The 17,826-nt window shown below is 38.7% G+C and overlaps 1 protein-coding gene across 3 annotated transcripts in view; it reads left to right on the top strand.

Moving 5' to 3' along the window:
• The window catches only part of gria3b (glutamate receptor, ionotropic, AMPA 3b), a 438,221-nt gene that overhangs the window by 363,322 nt on the left and 57,073 nt on the right, over positions 1 to 17,826 (top strand). For all 3 annotated transcript variants that reach the window (XM_056472279.1, XM_056472278.1, XM_056472280.1), the window contains exon 12: positions 1,479 to 1,677. In XM_056472279.1, coding sequence (XP_056328254.1) covers positions 1,479 to 1,677 — 199 coding nt within the window. The remainder of the gene's footprint in view (positions 1 to 1,478; positions 1,678 to 17,826) is intronic.

Raw genomic sequence — 17,826 nt, 5'->3', positions numbered from 1 at the left:
TGCGCTGACCAGCTGGCTCCTATTTTCTCACATATCTTCAATAGATCACTGGAACAGTTCCATCCTGCTTTAAGCGCTTCACTATCATCCCAATCCTGAAAAAGCCAAAGATCACAGGACTCAATGACTACAGACCTGTGGCCTTAACATTTGTGGCCATGAAGTCATTCGAAAGACTGGTGCTAGCATATCTGAAGGACATCACTGGACCCCTGCTGGACCCCCTGCAGTTCGCCTATAGAGCAAACCGGTCTGTGGATGATGCAGTCAACATGGGACTGCATTATACCCTACAACATCTGGACAAACCAGGGAGCTACGCAAGGATTCTGTTTGTAGACTTCAGTTTTGCCTTTAACACCATCGTCCCATCACTGCTTGAGTACAAACTGGCCCAGCTCTCTGTTCCTAGCTCTGTCTGTCAATGGATCACCAGCTTTCTGACAGATAGACAGCAGCTAGTCAGAATGGGCAAAATCACATCCGACAGCCGCACCATCAGCACTGGTGCCCCCCAGGGATGTGTTCTTTCTCCACTGCTCTTCTCCCTGAACACCAACGACTGCACTGCAAAAGACCCCTCCATCAAACTCATTAAGTTTGCAGATGACACTACTGTTATCGGCCTCATCCAGAACGGTGACGAGTCTGCATACAGACAGGAGGTGAAGCGGCTGGCGTTATGGTGCAGAGTGAGTAAAAGGGCTCGCAAAATCACTCTGGACCCCTCACACCCAGCACACTACCTGTTCGAACTGTTACCGTCTGGTCGGCGCTTCAGAGCACCAAGCACAAAAACAGCCAGACACAGGAAAAGTTTCTTTCCTCAGGCTTTCTACCTTATGAACAGTTAAATATTCCCCTACTGTGCAATAAATATGTGCAATACTTAATCATACGCACTTGTACACAGCACCTTATATCAATATACAATGCAATACCTTCTACATTCGCACTTGTACACAGCAAATTATAACCTGTATATTTATAACAATCTGTACATACAACTCAACATCCAGGTTTCTTGACTAACCGCATCTGTTTAATGTTTATCTTTTTTTATTTTTTTATTTTTTCTTCATGTTCATTTTTGTGTTGTCACTTGTCACTTTATGTACACTGGAAGCTTCTGTAGCCAAAACAAATTCCTTGTGTGTGTGAAGCACACTTGGCAATAAAACTGATTCTGATTCATAAAAGGGTCATTTAGTTCAAACCTATCAGTTTGTGGAGGTTGAGGGACAGGTCACCCCATCATACAGAGAATTGATCACATAAGAGTTTTTTCGATGTAAATGCAACTGAACTAAAATGCACACAATCTTTAAATACTTAGCAAAATATTGTTATTTTTGATAATTCTGCTGTGATGAGTGAGTCATTTATAGTTCATTTTAGGCTTTGATATGTTTTTTACAGTTGTGTTAAACATATGAATTAATTCAAATTCTGAAGTTGTGGTATTTGTGTTTGCACAGGTCCTTATCGGGCAGAATAGTGGGAGGTGTCTGGTGGTTCTTCACCCTCATCATAATCTCGTCCTACACAGCTAACCTAGCTGCTTTCCTCACTGTAGAGAGGATGGTCTCTCCCATAGAGAGTGCTGAAGATCTAGCTAAACAAACAGAGATTGCATATGGAACCCTGGACTCAGGATCAACCAAAGAATTTTTTAGGGTGAGTTATTTATTTATTTATTTAAAGTTGCAGTTATCACAAAGAACTATCCCAACTGTTCAAACTGATCAACTGTTCAAATTTTTTATATGGGACTGTATATAAATATTTAATTAATCTAGCATTAGCTCATTTGTTACTATTTTTGGTCTCAGAAACCACTCCAAATAAGTCAAATGAGGTGTCCAAATCTTTTGCAAGTCATTTAAGCTGCCTCGAAAAAGGCTTTGCTAAATATAATAGCATATTTTAGATATTTTACTATTAGTTTACTATTATGTATTTAAATTATAAAAAGAATATGCTAAATATAACATGCATGCATACAGGTGAAGACAGTATGTCCATTAACATGAAAACTAATGTTTTTCATTAGTATAATCAGAGTTATCAAGTAGGTTTATATCTTCTTCATAGTAGTCTGCATGTAAATACAGAGCCGAACACTGGCCACTCACAGCACATAGCATGTGACTTCTGTAGTCATCTAAATACACTAGTCGTCATTACTAAACATTAGCTTTATATGACTTCATCGTCTTCATGCAAGAGGTGACTTGATCCTTCAAAATACCAAAAAACATGGTAATGCCATAATTTTTAAATGACAAAAATATGAACTTTAAAGGTCAAACTTTTGCACAAAATGTGAAAACAAAACCTAACCCTTGATATTCTGCTTTAATCTTAAAGAGTATAAACCCAGTTTTTAAAACATGACAGACAACTGCAATCACAATAACTTGTTTATTCAAGTATAGTCAAGTCAAGTATATCTATCCCCATAGTGAGATTACATTTACAGCTTACACTTGCATAGACATTTGACGATTCACATTAGGCATGTTATAAGAAATATATATAAACACATTATACCACCAATCTAATAAAATATCCAGCCTACTGACCATCAATTAACCTTAACTGAAGATAAATTAAAAATCCTAATTGATGATTTTTGAGATCAATGATAATGATGATTTAACCTATTTCTTAAAAAAACAATATTGTTGACATCATAGTAACAATTTGAAGATCTCCATTTATCACCATTAGACAGTGAAACTTGTGATTGGAATCGGTTGCCCGCTACGCTGGATGTGTGTTCATTGCTGTGTGTGTTAACTTTGATGGGTTAAATGGGTCACCATACTTGGCCATGTCACGACTGACTGACTGACTGGCTGACTTACTTTCTTTCTATACCACCAAATCACTCTAAATATCATAATGCTTTCAATGAACGCCCTATAAAACAACCAACATTTTACTTTCAACATTAAAACACAATATTTTTGAGTACATTCTGTTAAAGCTTTTTGCTTACACAGTCATTCAATACATGCCACCTATGTTTCTTGTCCAGCACCACATTGATGGTATTTACTATTTTTTAACTGACTGAATTTGATTCCCTTCAATTAATGTGGGATTAGTTGTACTTTCTCTCTCTAAAATTAATGACCATCTCCTAACATTAAGAGTACATGTAAGAGAAGATTTTAATTTTCACACTAATTTAAAAAAGAAATGTAGAACTGGCCCATTTTCTTCCTCCTTAAAAGGAGATGATACATTTAGAAGTTTCGAAAGAGAAGGATTTTTGTATGAGTTTTGGGTTTCTGTAAATGTGAATGCAATATGTGCAATATTTATTGCATCCTCAACCCCTCTGGAGGATGGACATACAAATTGCAAAGGATCTATAAGATGCTGGGTTTCAGATTCAATATATCTTTTCACCGATGGCTTAGGAACCTTTGCCACTTTCCATAACCTGTACTAAAAATATCCCACTCTGAACATTCAAAACACCCCTACAATCCATTATACTGTAATTGTCCCATACTTTGAGTTTTCCTGGATAGTCTCTAATAAACAGAACAAAGATAAACCATGCTATGATCAGCCACTCCCAGCAGCAGGAGGGCTGATGAAATATATATATACAGTTGAAGTCAAAATTATTAGCCCCCTTTGAATTTTTTTTCTTTTTAAAATATTTCCCAAATAATGTTTTACAGAGCAATACATTTTTCACAATATGTCTGATAATATTTTTTTCTTCTGGAGAAATTTTTATTTATTTTATTTCGGCTAGAATAAAAGCAGTTTTAAATTTTGTAAAAACCATATTAAGGTCAAAATTATTAGCCCCTTTAAGTTATATATGTTTTAGATAGTCTACAGAACAAAACCTCGTTATACAATAACTTGCCTAATTACCCTAACTTGCCTAGTTAATTTAATTAACCTAGTTAAGCCTGTAAATGTCACTTTAGGCTGTATAGAAGTGTCCTGAAACATATCTAGTAAAATATTATTTACTGTCATAACATGAACTCCTGCGGGAGTTGAAGCTCGTTTTAGTCACTCCTGCAGGAGTTAGAGCTGGGGAATGAGGGCTTAAGCGGAAATAAGAAAGTAGCGGAATAATCAACGTTGAAAGAAAATAGTTAGTGGAGAAACTCGATGCTGGAAGAAGAAATTAGTGGGGAATTAAAGAATAAGGAGGTAAGGGAGGAGATAAAGGAAGGGGTAAAAGGTAGTTGAAGCACTCAACGCTGTAAAGAAGTAAAGAAGGGGCAAATGATTGCCAGGCGGAGGGTCTCGATGCCTGAAAAAAGAAAAGGAGATTAAATATGTAAAACATATACACATACGCGTGAACATACATGTATATATACACATATACACACACACACACACACATACATACATATATATGTGGCAGTGGTGACTCCTGCGAGAGTCGAAGCTCGGGGCGACGCCTGCGGGGGACAGAGCCATGGAGGGGGGGTCCAGTAAGAGTAGGGAGGAAGGAGGGGGTAGTGATGGCTCTTACTGGAGGTGTGACTGTGGAGGGGTGGCCGGGGATGGGCTTAAAGTGACTCCTGCGGGAGTCGAAGCTCAGGTTGGACCCCTGCGGGGCTTGGCGCTGTAGGGTGAAATGGCAAGCATAGCACAGCTTGAACAGAAGGTAGAAGCATGCATACATACATACATACATACATACATACATACATACATATATGAGCAAACACATATGCCCGCCATGCGCGTACACATACGCACACACACACACACGTATACTCACTCGCTTGCACACGCAAGTGAACGTACATACATGCACTCAGACGAATATAGACTTATAAGCACGCGCATATCTATACACACACACACACACGTGTACTCGCACCCAAACATCCATCCCCGCGAACGCATACGCACACATGCACACACACGCATGCTCGCACATACTAGGAGAGTTTGGAAGGGGCGTGTGGGAGAGAAAATATTGAAGATGTAAATGAAATGCCCATTACCTGACTGATCTGTTTTGCTTTGCTTAATAAAAAAGGCGAGGGTTTCGGCATTCTGTAAGGTTAGATCAGAAATTTTTGGGTGTATGGCAGGGTTAAATTTGGATGTAATTGCTATTTCTAAACACCTCAGGAAGCCGAAAAAAGCCAGAGTAAACATTGCGTCTAGTGTGCGGGCTGTGTGAGGTGAAAGGTATCCTTTGCGGAGTGTGCTGATGCATTTTGATAAAATGTTGAGTGTAATGGGTAGTCTGGTGTCAGGGAGGGGGGGTGTATTTTCTGGATACCTTTAATGAGGAGGGAGGTCTGTGCATTGGAAATGGCTTCTGAGGGGGACCCGTGTGCCAATTTATAAAAAAAATTGGACTCCACTGAGGTAGCTTTTAATTGAGCTAGCCAGGATATTTTAGGCAGTATGGAGGTGGGAAATAAAGGAGGTGATGGAAAGCAATGAGAAATCTGGGAAATGTAATTGGTAGAGGGTGTGGAAATGTTTGAATGATTTCCATGTGGTGAGATATGATTGAAGTGTTCTCGGGGCAACAGCGTGAATGATGAGGGATATGGAAGTTTCCTGCAGGTGATATAATGGGTGATTTAAGGCAATATCATTAGAGAATAATGTGGGACAGGTGTTGGATGCTAGTTTGCTTCTGGTGGCAAGAGGCGAAATTTCTGAAAAAGAAAGTGAGAGAGAGAATCAGCAATTTGATTTTTGCAACCTGGAACATGTTCAGCAGTCACAATAAATAGTTTTTTTTTTTTTTTTTTTTTGGCTCACGTCCAAACTAGGCCTCTTAATAAAGGCATAATTGGAGGTCGATGCGAGCGTCCTTTATTTAAGCAATGAACGGTGGCTTCGTTGTCACAATGAACAAGAATACTGGAGGCGGACCATTCATCTCCCCACAGAAGAGCACCTGCGACTATGGGGTAGAGTTCGAAAAGGGCAGATGATTGCTGATTTTTGGGTAAACTGAGGGGGGGGGGGGCACGTTGAAGCGAACCAGTGACCTTGGTAAAAGCCGGTTCGGCGGAGGGGGCGGTGTCAGTGAATAAGTTAATATCCACCAGGGATCAAATCAAGTCACTGTAGAAAAAGGAACAGCCGTTCCATTGCTTAAAGGGCACATAGTTTACCTCTTTTTTATGATTTAATATTAATATTATGGTTCTTCTGAGTGTGCCAGTTTAGGTTCAGTTTAAAACACAATTCAGATTTTTTTATTATAATGTGTTAAAAAGTGTCATGTTGGCGTCGACTTGAGTGTTCCCTGATAGAAACCTGTTTAGAATTCTAAAACGCATGCTAGTTAAGATCACAGGGAGCTTCTGGGATCGCGAGAAATGCAAACGGCTGAAGTATAAGGTAGACTCGATGAGAAGTACACATGTTTGCAAACCTACCTAAAGATACAACCAATAATTCCGATTAGAGCGATAATGTGGAGAATATTGCTCTTGTGTTGAGCCCAATGAGCCTTGCATCTAAAAATAGAGCTAGGGTGTTCCTTTAGTGATATCGCTTCGACTCACCCTGAAAATGGCGGACGTGAATCAACAAACTGAGGATATGATGACGCGCCTGTCAATCAATATTGGTGGGCGGGGGGACCGCTCTCCTATCTAGATATCTAGATCCTCGAAAACCTTTTGGGTGATCGTTAGGTGTTTCGCTGGGGGCGAGGAGGGGGGGTGGGGTGGGGGTGAGGAGAAAATCGTCAAGGAGATGGATAATGTGCGGGATTTCGTAGTTATTAGATGAAATCCAGCATAATGCTTCTGAAAGCATGTCGAAAATTTTGGGGCTACTTTTGCAGCTTAAGGTTAGTCAGACCGCGAAGTACAATTGTGAGCGCCAATTGAGGCCAAAAAGGTGCCAGAAGTCTGGGTGGATTGGCATGATTTTGAAGGCGGATGAAATATAAATTTTCGCTAGCCAGGCATTGCGACCGGCTATTCTGATGAGGGAAATGGCTTGGTCTATGTTGTGATAATTCAGCGAGTATTCGTCTGATGGAATAGTGCTGTTAATGCTAGGGAATACAGAATTGTGATTGCAATGCCGATAGGACTAATACGAGAAACGCTGAACAGTGGAGCGGAATAATGGTCCTATAATGAATTTATTAACGATTTCTTTTTTGATTAACGAATCTACTGTTTCAGGTTTGGTAGTTGCAGATTGTAGATTGGGACAGAATAGACTGAAGGAAGGGAGAGCTGAAACGCCCGGGTTAAATCCGTGGGTTAGACCTTGGCGTGAGCTCTGCCGCAGGGAGTTTTGTAACACCTGCTGATATTGAAGTTTTGACAGATTGCTCGATTGGAAGCAAAAGAGAGAGAAGGGGAGAGAAGAGAAGACAGATTGTAGCTGGGTGGGCGGGGGACGTAACTAGTGGATTTAGGAGGTTGTGCAGAATCAGAGGGGGGAGTGGTGAAGGGGCAGGATGTTGTGGGGTGGAGACTGGAGCGGCAGATGGCGCAAGATAAATTGCGGCATCCTAAAAATACTCGGATGTGGAGTTCAAAATCTAGGGCCCACAGTAAGAAATTTGATTCCACTGAGTCACTCTGATAGCGCATTTGGCGGAGAACAGTTTATGATATGTGTAAAAATGTGTACCCCCATAGGAGAGCGCCAGCTCGGCTATAACGGCCATATAGTCATTTAACTCGCGTCTCCTATGAGGGAAGACGGAGCAGATGACATCAGTATAGCGTGCAAAGGCTATGGAGAATTCAGCAAGAGATAATGTGCGAGATTGAGTGTTGGATGATGGTTTGAGAGTAACTGTGAATTCGCCGCAATTTACCTGCCGTTATGCCACAGGAGGTGTAATAGGTGAAAGGAGTGAAAAGAAATCTATATCTGCACCTGATAAAATTTGGTTTTTTGTTGTGTTGGAGACTGGAGGTGGTTCCATGGCTAAAGCGTTCTGGGGCGGAGGGTGGGGAGTGGCTGTGTAAAGTGTGAATGGGGGGCGTGGCATAGAAACTGGTGTAGGGAGAGTAGGATGAATGACAGGTTCAGTGTTGGTGCGTGCTATGGGAAAAGAAGAGGAAGGAAGACAGGGTGGTTGGGTTGAAGATGTTGGGTCTGAAGTCAGAGGGTGAGAGGTAGAAGGTTGAGGAGGGAAAGATGGATTTAGAAAAAATGCAGGAGGAACAGATATGTTAGGAAATGAGAAGCTGAGGTAGAAGGCAAGTGTGGACTGGTTTGGGCACTAGGGGGAGCTGGCGGCCAAGAGAAGGGTGTAGATATGGGTTGGGTGAGAGAATGGATGGTGTAATTGGGATCCTGGTTAGAGTCTCGTTGGTGAAAGGTGGGTGACGTAGTTTGGGGTTGCCGGGTTTCCAGAGGGTGTTGTCCAGAGGGGGTGTGGCTTGAAACGTGTTTTTGTTTTGATTTTCTTTTTCCTGTTTGTGAAAGGGGAGGTTGAGTGTAGGGAGTGTAGTGAGAACTGGTCTTCTGAGTGGTTGATCTGGCAGAAGGGCTGAGCGAGGGGTGAGAGTCTGAAGTGGCATTGGTGTATAACTTTAAAAGTTCTGGTTTATTGAGGTTTCTGGGAGCGTGAATGCCAAGATCGGCAAGGAGTTTCCTGAGTTTGGTGACGGTTATTCTTTTTGTTGGCTGGATGATGGAGGAGGCGGAGGTGTAGGATGAGGTAGGTGAATTATTATTTGTTCTTGATGTTGCTGGCAATGGTGATCTGTGGCGGGGTGGTCTAGTGGTAGCGGAGCGGGTAATTCTTTGCCCCCTTGTTTGATCTTCGGGTTGCAATTGGGGGTCTTGCGGTGCTGGATGATATTGAGTTGCCGGGGGGGTGTCGATGTTGGTAGGGTGGTCTAGAGGATTGGTGTCTTGGTCTTCTGGCATGATGTTGTTATTGTTATTATCAAAATTGCTCATGGTGTTGATTGTTGTTATCGGAGATGTGACTATTGAAGAGGTTATTGGCGATGGCAATTGTAGTTGTGGCAGAAAACTTGGAAGTAGTAACGTTAGCGGTAGCAGGGGAAATAGCATCGGCAGTGGCTTTAGCATGCAATTAGTAGCAGTAGTTGTAGCAGTAGGTGTAGCAGTCGTTGTAGCAGTGGTTGTAGCAGTGGTTGTAGCAGTAGCAGTAACCGTTCTGTGGCTAGTAGTTGAGGCTTTGTTGGTATCGGCCGTAGCTAAGGCAGTAGCTGGCTTGTTGGCTTGTACGGAGCGGTCTTCAAAACGAAGATAGCGGTGGTACCCAGGGTATTTGTATTAGCTTAGGAGTCGTCTGATTGGTGCATTGAGAATTGGATAATGCAGATCCAGCCGCTAGCAATAATAAGCATGTGATCCTCTCAAAATTAGTTTATAATTAAACTCCACTTATGTTCATCATATGCATGTGGCTCGTCTGATAAACAAGTGTATGAAGCAGTCTGTATTCGGTTATTTCAAAGTATAGTAATGTCGCGAGACAGAGAGAACTGATCTCATAAAAAAGTACATCGGCTACTATGGTTTCCATGCTCAGGACAAAGTTTTCAGACAGCGGATTGCTACTGCCCTGGGTTCAGTAACATTGCGAGGTGTTTGAATACAATAAAGCTGTTTTAGTAATATATATATATATATATATATATATATATATATATATATATATATATATATCACATTTGGACACATTTTAATCTATTTTCTTGATTTTAACATCTTTAACTAATACTTTTGTTGATCAGTGCCACCTTCTGGACTAATCACATAAAAATGCAATGTTATAGGGAATGAAAACAACTGCTACTAGTCATTTTACCCTTATCATTAGATGGCATCTCTTGTTATCTCTAAAGTGATCAAATCAGCCAGCAGAGTATCAGTAACGTACTTCATTTGTAATTTTGGAAATTGCATGGCTTATATACCTCTTAAGTCTCTTGCCTGTAATATATTTTGCTCTATAATGCAGTGATAAATTGCGTATGATCTGTGTGTGTGTGCGTGTGTGCGTGCGTGCGTGCGTGTGTGTATGTGTGTGTGTGTGCACCTGTAGAGCCGCTGAGCACAGCATACAGCTGTCAGGGGTGCATTACCCAACTAAGGTCGCAAGTCCCACCTCTTACTAAAATAGTATGTTGATTTGGTGTTTCCCAAATCCATTGTTTCAAACTTGTACATTTGCAACTACACCTCTAGAGCTGTAGTTAGAAACATAGTTCCTGTCTGTGTACTTTTCCCAGTTATCCCTCTAGGCCCTATTCACTTAGAATGTTCCAACATTTAAGCTCAGAATGATTAATATAATAAAAACCATTACAGTCATCTCTCTTACGAGTAATTTGCTTTCAAAGTATTTTTTATGGTTCAGTTTGAGCAATCTTCATATTGACAATTGCGCTCCCTTCATTGTGTACTTTGAAATCATTTGTGCCCTTTTGAACACAGCTGTGACTCTTGACGTAAGCTATAGGTGACCTATGTAAAATGGAGTCTATGTTACATCTCCAAAACTCATCAAAACAAAAATATACCATTCATTGATTCATTCATTTTCTATTCAGCTTTGTCCCTTTATTAATCAGGGGTCACCACAGCGGAATGAACCGCCAACTTATCCAGCATGTGCTTCATGCAGCGGATGCCCTTCCAGCTGCAGCCCATCACTGGGAAACACCCATATATTCTTATTCACACACATACACTACGGACAATTTAGCTTACCCAATTCACCTATAGCGCATGTCTTTGGACTTGTGGGGGAAACTGGAGCACCCGGAGGAAACCCACACATTGGAAGAAACATCATAAGCTGTGTGATTCCTACAGTCAGAATTTAGTAAATATAATGTTAACGACTGAAACAATGGCAGTAAGGTCCTATGTATGGAATGAGTTTTTAAAAAAATCACTCCTGTGTATACCCTATATGTTACAGATTGTCAGGTATTTTGCGTCCATAAATTGAACGAGCAAGCTTTCATTGTATACACAGACTTACATGAAACACTATGTCATGAATTTTACTTGAGAGTCATGAAATTATAGTAGGAAATGTGCTATATTTTTTTTTTTACTTTTTATTGAAAACAAACAATAAAATGAATACATTTCATGGGGCATTTAATCTGCTTTGCTGTACAATTTGAGAAGTAAAGTCCTGAAGCTATTTTAAACAAATATATACACTTAAACAGATAAAGGAGCGTACAGTGTGAGCAAGAACAAGTGTTTGTGTGTGTGTGTGTGTGTGTGTGTGTGTGTGTGTGCGTGTGCGTGTGCGTGTGTGTGTGTGTGTGTTTGAACAATAAAGAACAAAGCCCTTAACTTGAATCACAGGTGAATTAACAGAATATGGCAATATATAAATATAATTTAATTATACTCCTCAGGTGGTTGCTGGGTTATTTATTCATATCAGCCTGCCATGATATTTTGTTGGGACAGCAGGCAGGCCAGTCAAGTACTCAGCCAGGACTTTGTAGTGTGTGCAGAATGTGGTTTGGCACTGTCTTGTTGAAACATGCATGGGCAACTCTGGAAAAAATACCACATGTTGTTCTCATTCATTTTCTTTTTGGATTATTCTCTTTATTAATCTGGGGTCGCCACAGTGGAATAAATCGCCAACTTATCCAGCATATGTTGTACGAAGCGGATGCCCTTCCAGCTGCAACCCATCACTGGGAAACATCCATACACATTCATTCACTACGGTCAATTTTAGCATGCCCAATTCACCTATTCCACATGTCTTTGGACTTGTGGGGGAAACCGGAGCACCTGGAGGAAACCCACGCGAACACAGGGAGAACATGCAAACTCCACACAGAAATGCCAACTGATCCAGCCGAGGCTCGAACCAGCAACCTTCTTGCTGTGAGAAGATCGTGCTACCCACTGCGCCACCGCATCATCCCATATTGTTCTCCAAAATTTCTATTTACTTTTTAGTATTAAAGGTGCCATCACAGAAGAGCAAGTTACCTTTGCCAAGGGCACTGACACAACCCCATACCCTGGCTTTTGGACTGGTTGCTGGTGATTGCTTCTTTGGTCCAGAGCACACAGTGTTCTCATTTCTCCCGAAAATACATGACACATTGATTCATCTGACCACAGTACACATTTCCACTGAATGATGGTCCATCCTGGATGCCTTCAAGCCCAGAGAAGTCAACAACACTTCTGGACACTGTTAACATAGGTCTTCCTTTTGACACAGTATGGTTTTCACTGGCATTTGTGGATGTAACTTTGCATTGTAGTCCTGAGCCCATGTGGTGATATCACTTAGAGATGAATGATGATTCTTGATGCAGTGCCCGCGGAGGGATCAGAGATCTTGGTAGTTCAGCTTTGGCTTGCGCCCTTGTCCTGTACGCACCAGAAAAAATCCTCCAGATTTCTTGAATCTTTTAACTATGTTATGCACTGGTGTTATCAAAATATCCAAATATCTTCCTATCTTTCTTTGAGGAACACTGTTCTTAAACATTTCAATAATTTTCTCATGTATTTGTTAGGAAACTGGCTATCCTTGGCCTGTATTTGCACCTAAAGGACTAGACCTTTCTTGGATGCTGCTTTTGTACCAAATCATAATTACAATCACCTGCTGATATCACCTTTTTCAAATCACATCATTATTTAACAAAAATACCTGATTACTAGCCCTAAACTGCTTCTGTCCCAACTTTTTTTGGAATGTGTTGCACGTCTGAATGACAGAAAAAAATGTATATTTACAAATAAAATTAAGTTGACCAGACAAAGGATGACATATTTTGTGTTCATATCGTATGCAATGAAATACATGTCAAAGTAAATTTAGAAATCACAAAGTTCTTTTTTTTATTATATTTTCCATACTGTCCCAAATTTTTATGATTTGGGGATGTATTATTTTAGATTATAATAGTGTGGGTTTTAGTCTTCTTGATGAACTAAAGGCTTATTATACAAGAAATGTACCTACTTCATGGATGTTGATTAAAGGCGGTTTAGTACAGAACGTTTGTGCTGCAGCAAGCTGGGCTTCACCTCATACTTTTGTTTGATTTGTTTGTTTGTTACTTTTGTTTGATTTTGATTTGTTTGATAGACTTAACGTTACAGAGCCATCATTCGCTTATTTCGTCCTAACGGGTTGTTATTGAGTCTTTTTCCAATATATGCAGAAGTTCCAGCCCTATTCAAAAAAGCTGCTTGTGCTTGTGTTACATCACTGGGTTGGCTGTCAGGCCTGCCGAACTATTTTTCTGTTACAGGTTCCACTTCTATTATCAGAAAACTGGGGTTACACATGAAACCTAAAGATGCTTCTACTTCACTGTGTAAGTAACAGAGATAACCTCCTAGCATTGACTAGGCTGCAGCTCTGCCCAAGGTGTTTGGCCAGAGGACAAATAGTCATGCCCAGCTGAGCCTGTTTTTTTTCTCAGGGATTTTTTCATTGCCTTTCGTCAATTGGTGAAGCTTGTTCCTCGCCACTGTCGCCACTGTCTTGCTTGGTTTAGGAGTACTGGAGCTGCGCATCAGTGGAGTTGTTCTTTCTCAGCAGTGGCATTTACATTACACTGAACTGAACTTTATCTATGTTAAGCGTCTTTGACACCATCTACATTGTAAAAAGCGCTACATAATAAAGATGACCTTAATTGAAATAAATATTTATCCATCCTTCAGAAATGGCAACTGATCCTTCAACTGACCCTTGATGAAGAATCAATGCAGTGTATACTATATTTTGTGTAAATATATAACATTATTACATATAACATATAACCAACATTCTTGAGCATATTTCCTTCAAAAATAAAATTGCTCAAATCTCAGGAGTCTATAGAGATTATGTTCATTGGAACATCCATTTTCAAAAGTTTTTTTTCTGGTAAATACATTATAGATCTCTTTTTTTAGCAAGTAAACAAATTGTGGGCCACTGATAAACTGTCCTGTGGTTTTCTGTGCAGCTAACATCTGAACATTTTAGATGCACGAGGGGCTCATGAGTTGGTCCTCTCTCAGGGCTTGGTTTCAGCCTAAAACATATACCAGAACAATCGGTGGTTCATTCCACTGTTGCGGCCTCGGACTAGTAAAAAGTAAAAAATCAGTGAGTGAGTGTATTTTGTAATATTTTTTACATTACATTTTTTTATTCATATTTTGCTGTTGAATATTGTCAGTACAACTGTCATTACTGTATTACTGTGGTTGAGTACAGCCTTTGATATAGTGTGTCTCTGGATTGGCAACTCTGGCAAAGTGCCTAAATGGTTTAAATCTTATCTTTCCACTCTCAGTTTGTTGTCTTAGGAAACAATAAATCAATTTTTTTGTGTTTTTTTATTTATTTATAAGTTTTCTCTAGGACAGATTATTCAATAGCATGACTTGGGATTCCATGTCTATTCTTATGATAAACAAATTAATCTGTTCCAAGTCAGAGGTCACCCCTTCAGCCATTTCCTGTAGTGGAAATTTTAGTTTACTCAAGTTTGTAATCTTAACGTTTTCCTTTTTTTCAGTTGTCTGTTGGTGGATATATCGAGAGAATATCAAAATCTGCCTCTTTCACCTCAGGCATATTGCTAGAATTAGTCCTTTTCTGATGCTGAATGACTTGTGCATGCATTTGTTACTTCTATGGTTGAATATTGTAATGCTGTTTATAGTCGTTTACCTACACAATCTCTCAAGTGCTTGCAATACATAAAGCACTAAGAGGCACGCATCCTAATTAATATTCCGTTTCGTCAGCACTTCCTCTGTCAGGAACCTGTGCTGGCTTCTGGTTCATGCCTGTACAAATATTAAGTAGTTTCAACAAACAACAATTATTTTTATAATGTTGTTTTCATCTTAATCATATATACAAGTGTACTTTTGTCTGATTTATTCTCTCTCTCTCTCTCTCTCTCTCTCTCTCTCTCTCTCTCTCTCTCTCTCTCTCTCTCTCTCTCTCTCTCTCTGCTGCATTATGCGTAGTGTAGTGTTTTGGGTGTTAGAAAAGTTCTGGATAAACAAAATGCATTGTAATAATAATAATAATAATAATAATAATAATAATAATAATAATATTGTTACATTTAGGTTGTTCTGATATGTTTTCTTAGTGTGAGTATGTCTAAATGCATTTTTGTTTTTCAACAATTACAATTTTATCTGTAACTTAAACTATTTATATAATAAATCATTAAAAAAAGTAAAGTCTATGTTGTGCCCTAGAGGTCTATATTCATTAGCCAGAAATGTAGAATTTGATGTAGTGTCTACATTGTACAGTGATATACGTACATAGCACTACTACTTAAAAATAATTATATTTAAAACCAGTTTGCTGAATAACAAAAAATGTATTACTATATAAATGTAATGAATATACAGTAGCAGCGCCTCCAGATTGTTGTTTTAGCCAGTTTGTCTGCTTCCTGACATGCGCCCTAGTTAGTCAAGTACTTAATACTAAGACTATAAACCAAATTACTAGAGAGAAGAGATGCTCAAGCCCATAAGGGATAAACAGGATTGGTCTGCCAAAGAAACCTGGCCAATTGTCTACAAAACCTGTGATTCAGAGTGGTGAGAGTCTTGCTCTCAAGTCATGGCAGTCATTGGATTATGGAGGCTTGTGCCTCTTTTACATGTTCTGTATTCTGGAGTCTCCGTTTACTAGGGCCCTTTCAGCAAGTGTCTCAGTGGATGTGTCACTGAGGGGGCTGAACCTGTTTGATGATGGTGTTTTTTGTCCCACCCTTTTTGCAATGGACAGTTATAAATTTGTCCAGCTGGTACGTTGCTACAACCTTATCTAAAATCCTAACCTTCTTGTTATCCTCTATTTAAGTTTAGATGTGTGTCTCTAATTCTAAGGTCTTCCCTGTCAGTATGAAACTTTCCCCACACATTTTTTGCATATGAATCCCTCATTGCTAACAGAGAGAGATACATTTGTAAAGCTTTGCATTCGAGAACAACATGAGAAGCCATGACTCACCACAATTTAAAGTTTATTTAAACTTACCACTGATGTCTAATTAGTTCATAAAAATTGGCATGAAGAAAATGCACACTATAGTGAAAGATGATTAGCACAAGCAAATAAACAAACTGCAAAGCAGATGTAAGATATGAAGTTTTAGGTGTAAGTAGGCCGGCTGTAAGGTATTGAGTTCATTGGAGATGAAGTGTGTGAGAAAAAGATGTTAAAAGATGAGCTAAAATAGAGTGCAAGTGTGTACTACTAATGGAAGCGATTTGAATTAAACAGCTTGCTACAGCTTAATTTGATCAAAGTTGGAAAGTATTGATAAAGGATTACAAATAGTAGGACATAATAAATAGTATTATAAATTGCATAATAACAAAATAATATAATATTAATAGCATAAGAGAAAAATAAATTGCGATGACTGAATAAAAAAAAAATAGAATTTCAGGCAGAGCTAGCAAAGCTAGACCAATAACCTGCAGCTGTTGTAGGTTTGCGCGGCGACATGCCTTTGATGTCATTAAAGGGTTTGCGAGTCACAGCCAAGGGATTCTGGTACCTCAGAAACTATATATTTCGTGCCCTAGTTAACTTCACAGCTTTCCACATTTCCAATGCCATGTGAACTGCAAATCCAAGTGACAGTAAATTAAAAAAAAAAAGATTAATGGAGATTTCTAGCTCTATTTGAACATTTTACAGTTTAATTAGAGCCAAACAGCAGAGAGCATCTGGATGTTCCAAATCATCCATGACATCTGGATGAAGACATATGTCATCATCATCATCATCAACTCCCTGGAAAATTGCTTTCTTTACTAACATGCATATACTTATGTCATTTATTTGCTTGGTTTAATTAATATTGCTATGCATTGTTCATTTATAATGCCTTGTGGTGTATAGCTTAGCTGTGTCAATAATACCGTAAAACTTTACATTTAAATAGCTCATAGCTAGAATTTTAAAAATAGATTTATTCATTGTGATGCATCAATCAGCTTATATTATTATTATTATTATTATTATTATTATCATTATTATTAGTAGTAGTAGTATATACCCTTTCTTTGAAAACCCAGCTAAAGTCTTTTTTGTGATTTGCTTTTTTTTTTTTTTTTTTTTTACATAAAATCCAAATCTAATCTAATCTGTGTCTTCCTACACAATGTAAATAATATTTTGGGAAAAATAACTTTGATATCTTTCATTTTGAGGTAGGCCATGTCAAATATTTGCTTAATTTCAGACTCTGAAAATCATTGTTTTAAGAGAATTCAATTTAAAGAAAAGTTTATATTTAAAACTGCTCACATCTAAAACATAATTTTCCTATGTGCCGTATATCAAGCTGAGACTCTCTCAATTTATGAAAAATACTTAGTTTTGTAAAACAAGTCAATATTTTATGATTAGATGGTCCAAAAAGCATAAATAAAACTATTGGTTGTGTTACAGCAGCTTTATTTTCAAAAGCAAATATTAGTATAAAATGTAATAAATATATAAATATAATATAATTGTAATATTCATAAATAAATAAAATATAAATTACTATAGTGTTTTTCATGTGTTATTATTACATATATGGCTATATACACATTCTATCGCATTAACTACATATTAAGCAAAAAAAGTAGTCTTTATGAGACAAACTTTCCTTCACAATACCTCTACAGCTTTGCCCAAGAATGATTCTCGTTCTCCAAAAAATTATTTGCTATAAGATGTTATGTTATAATTTGTGGCAATTCCAAATAGATTTATATTATTTTAACTGTTAAACAATCCACCTTCTGTTCCTCAAGCTTTTTAACATTCAGTTGACCTATCCAACGGAGAATTCATCAAAGCAT

The sequence above is a fragment of the Danio aesculapii genome, chromosome 14 (genome assembly GCF_903798145.1).
Source record: "Danio aesculapii chromosome 14, fDanAes4.1, whole genome shotgun sequence".
Classification (NCBI taxonomy): domain Eukaryota; kingdom Metazoa; phylum Chordata; class Actinopteri; order Cypriniformes; family Danionidae; genus Danio; species Danio aesculapii.
This window is presented reverse-complemented; position numbering and strand designations above follow the sequence as displayed.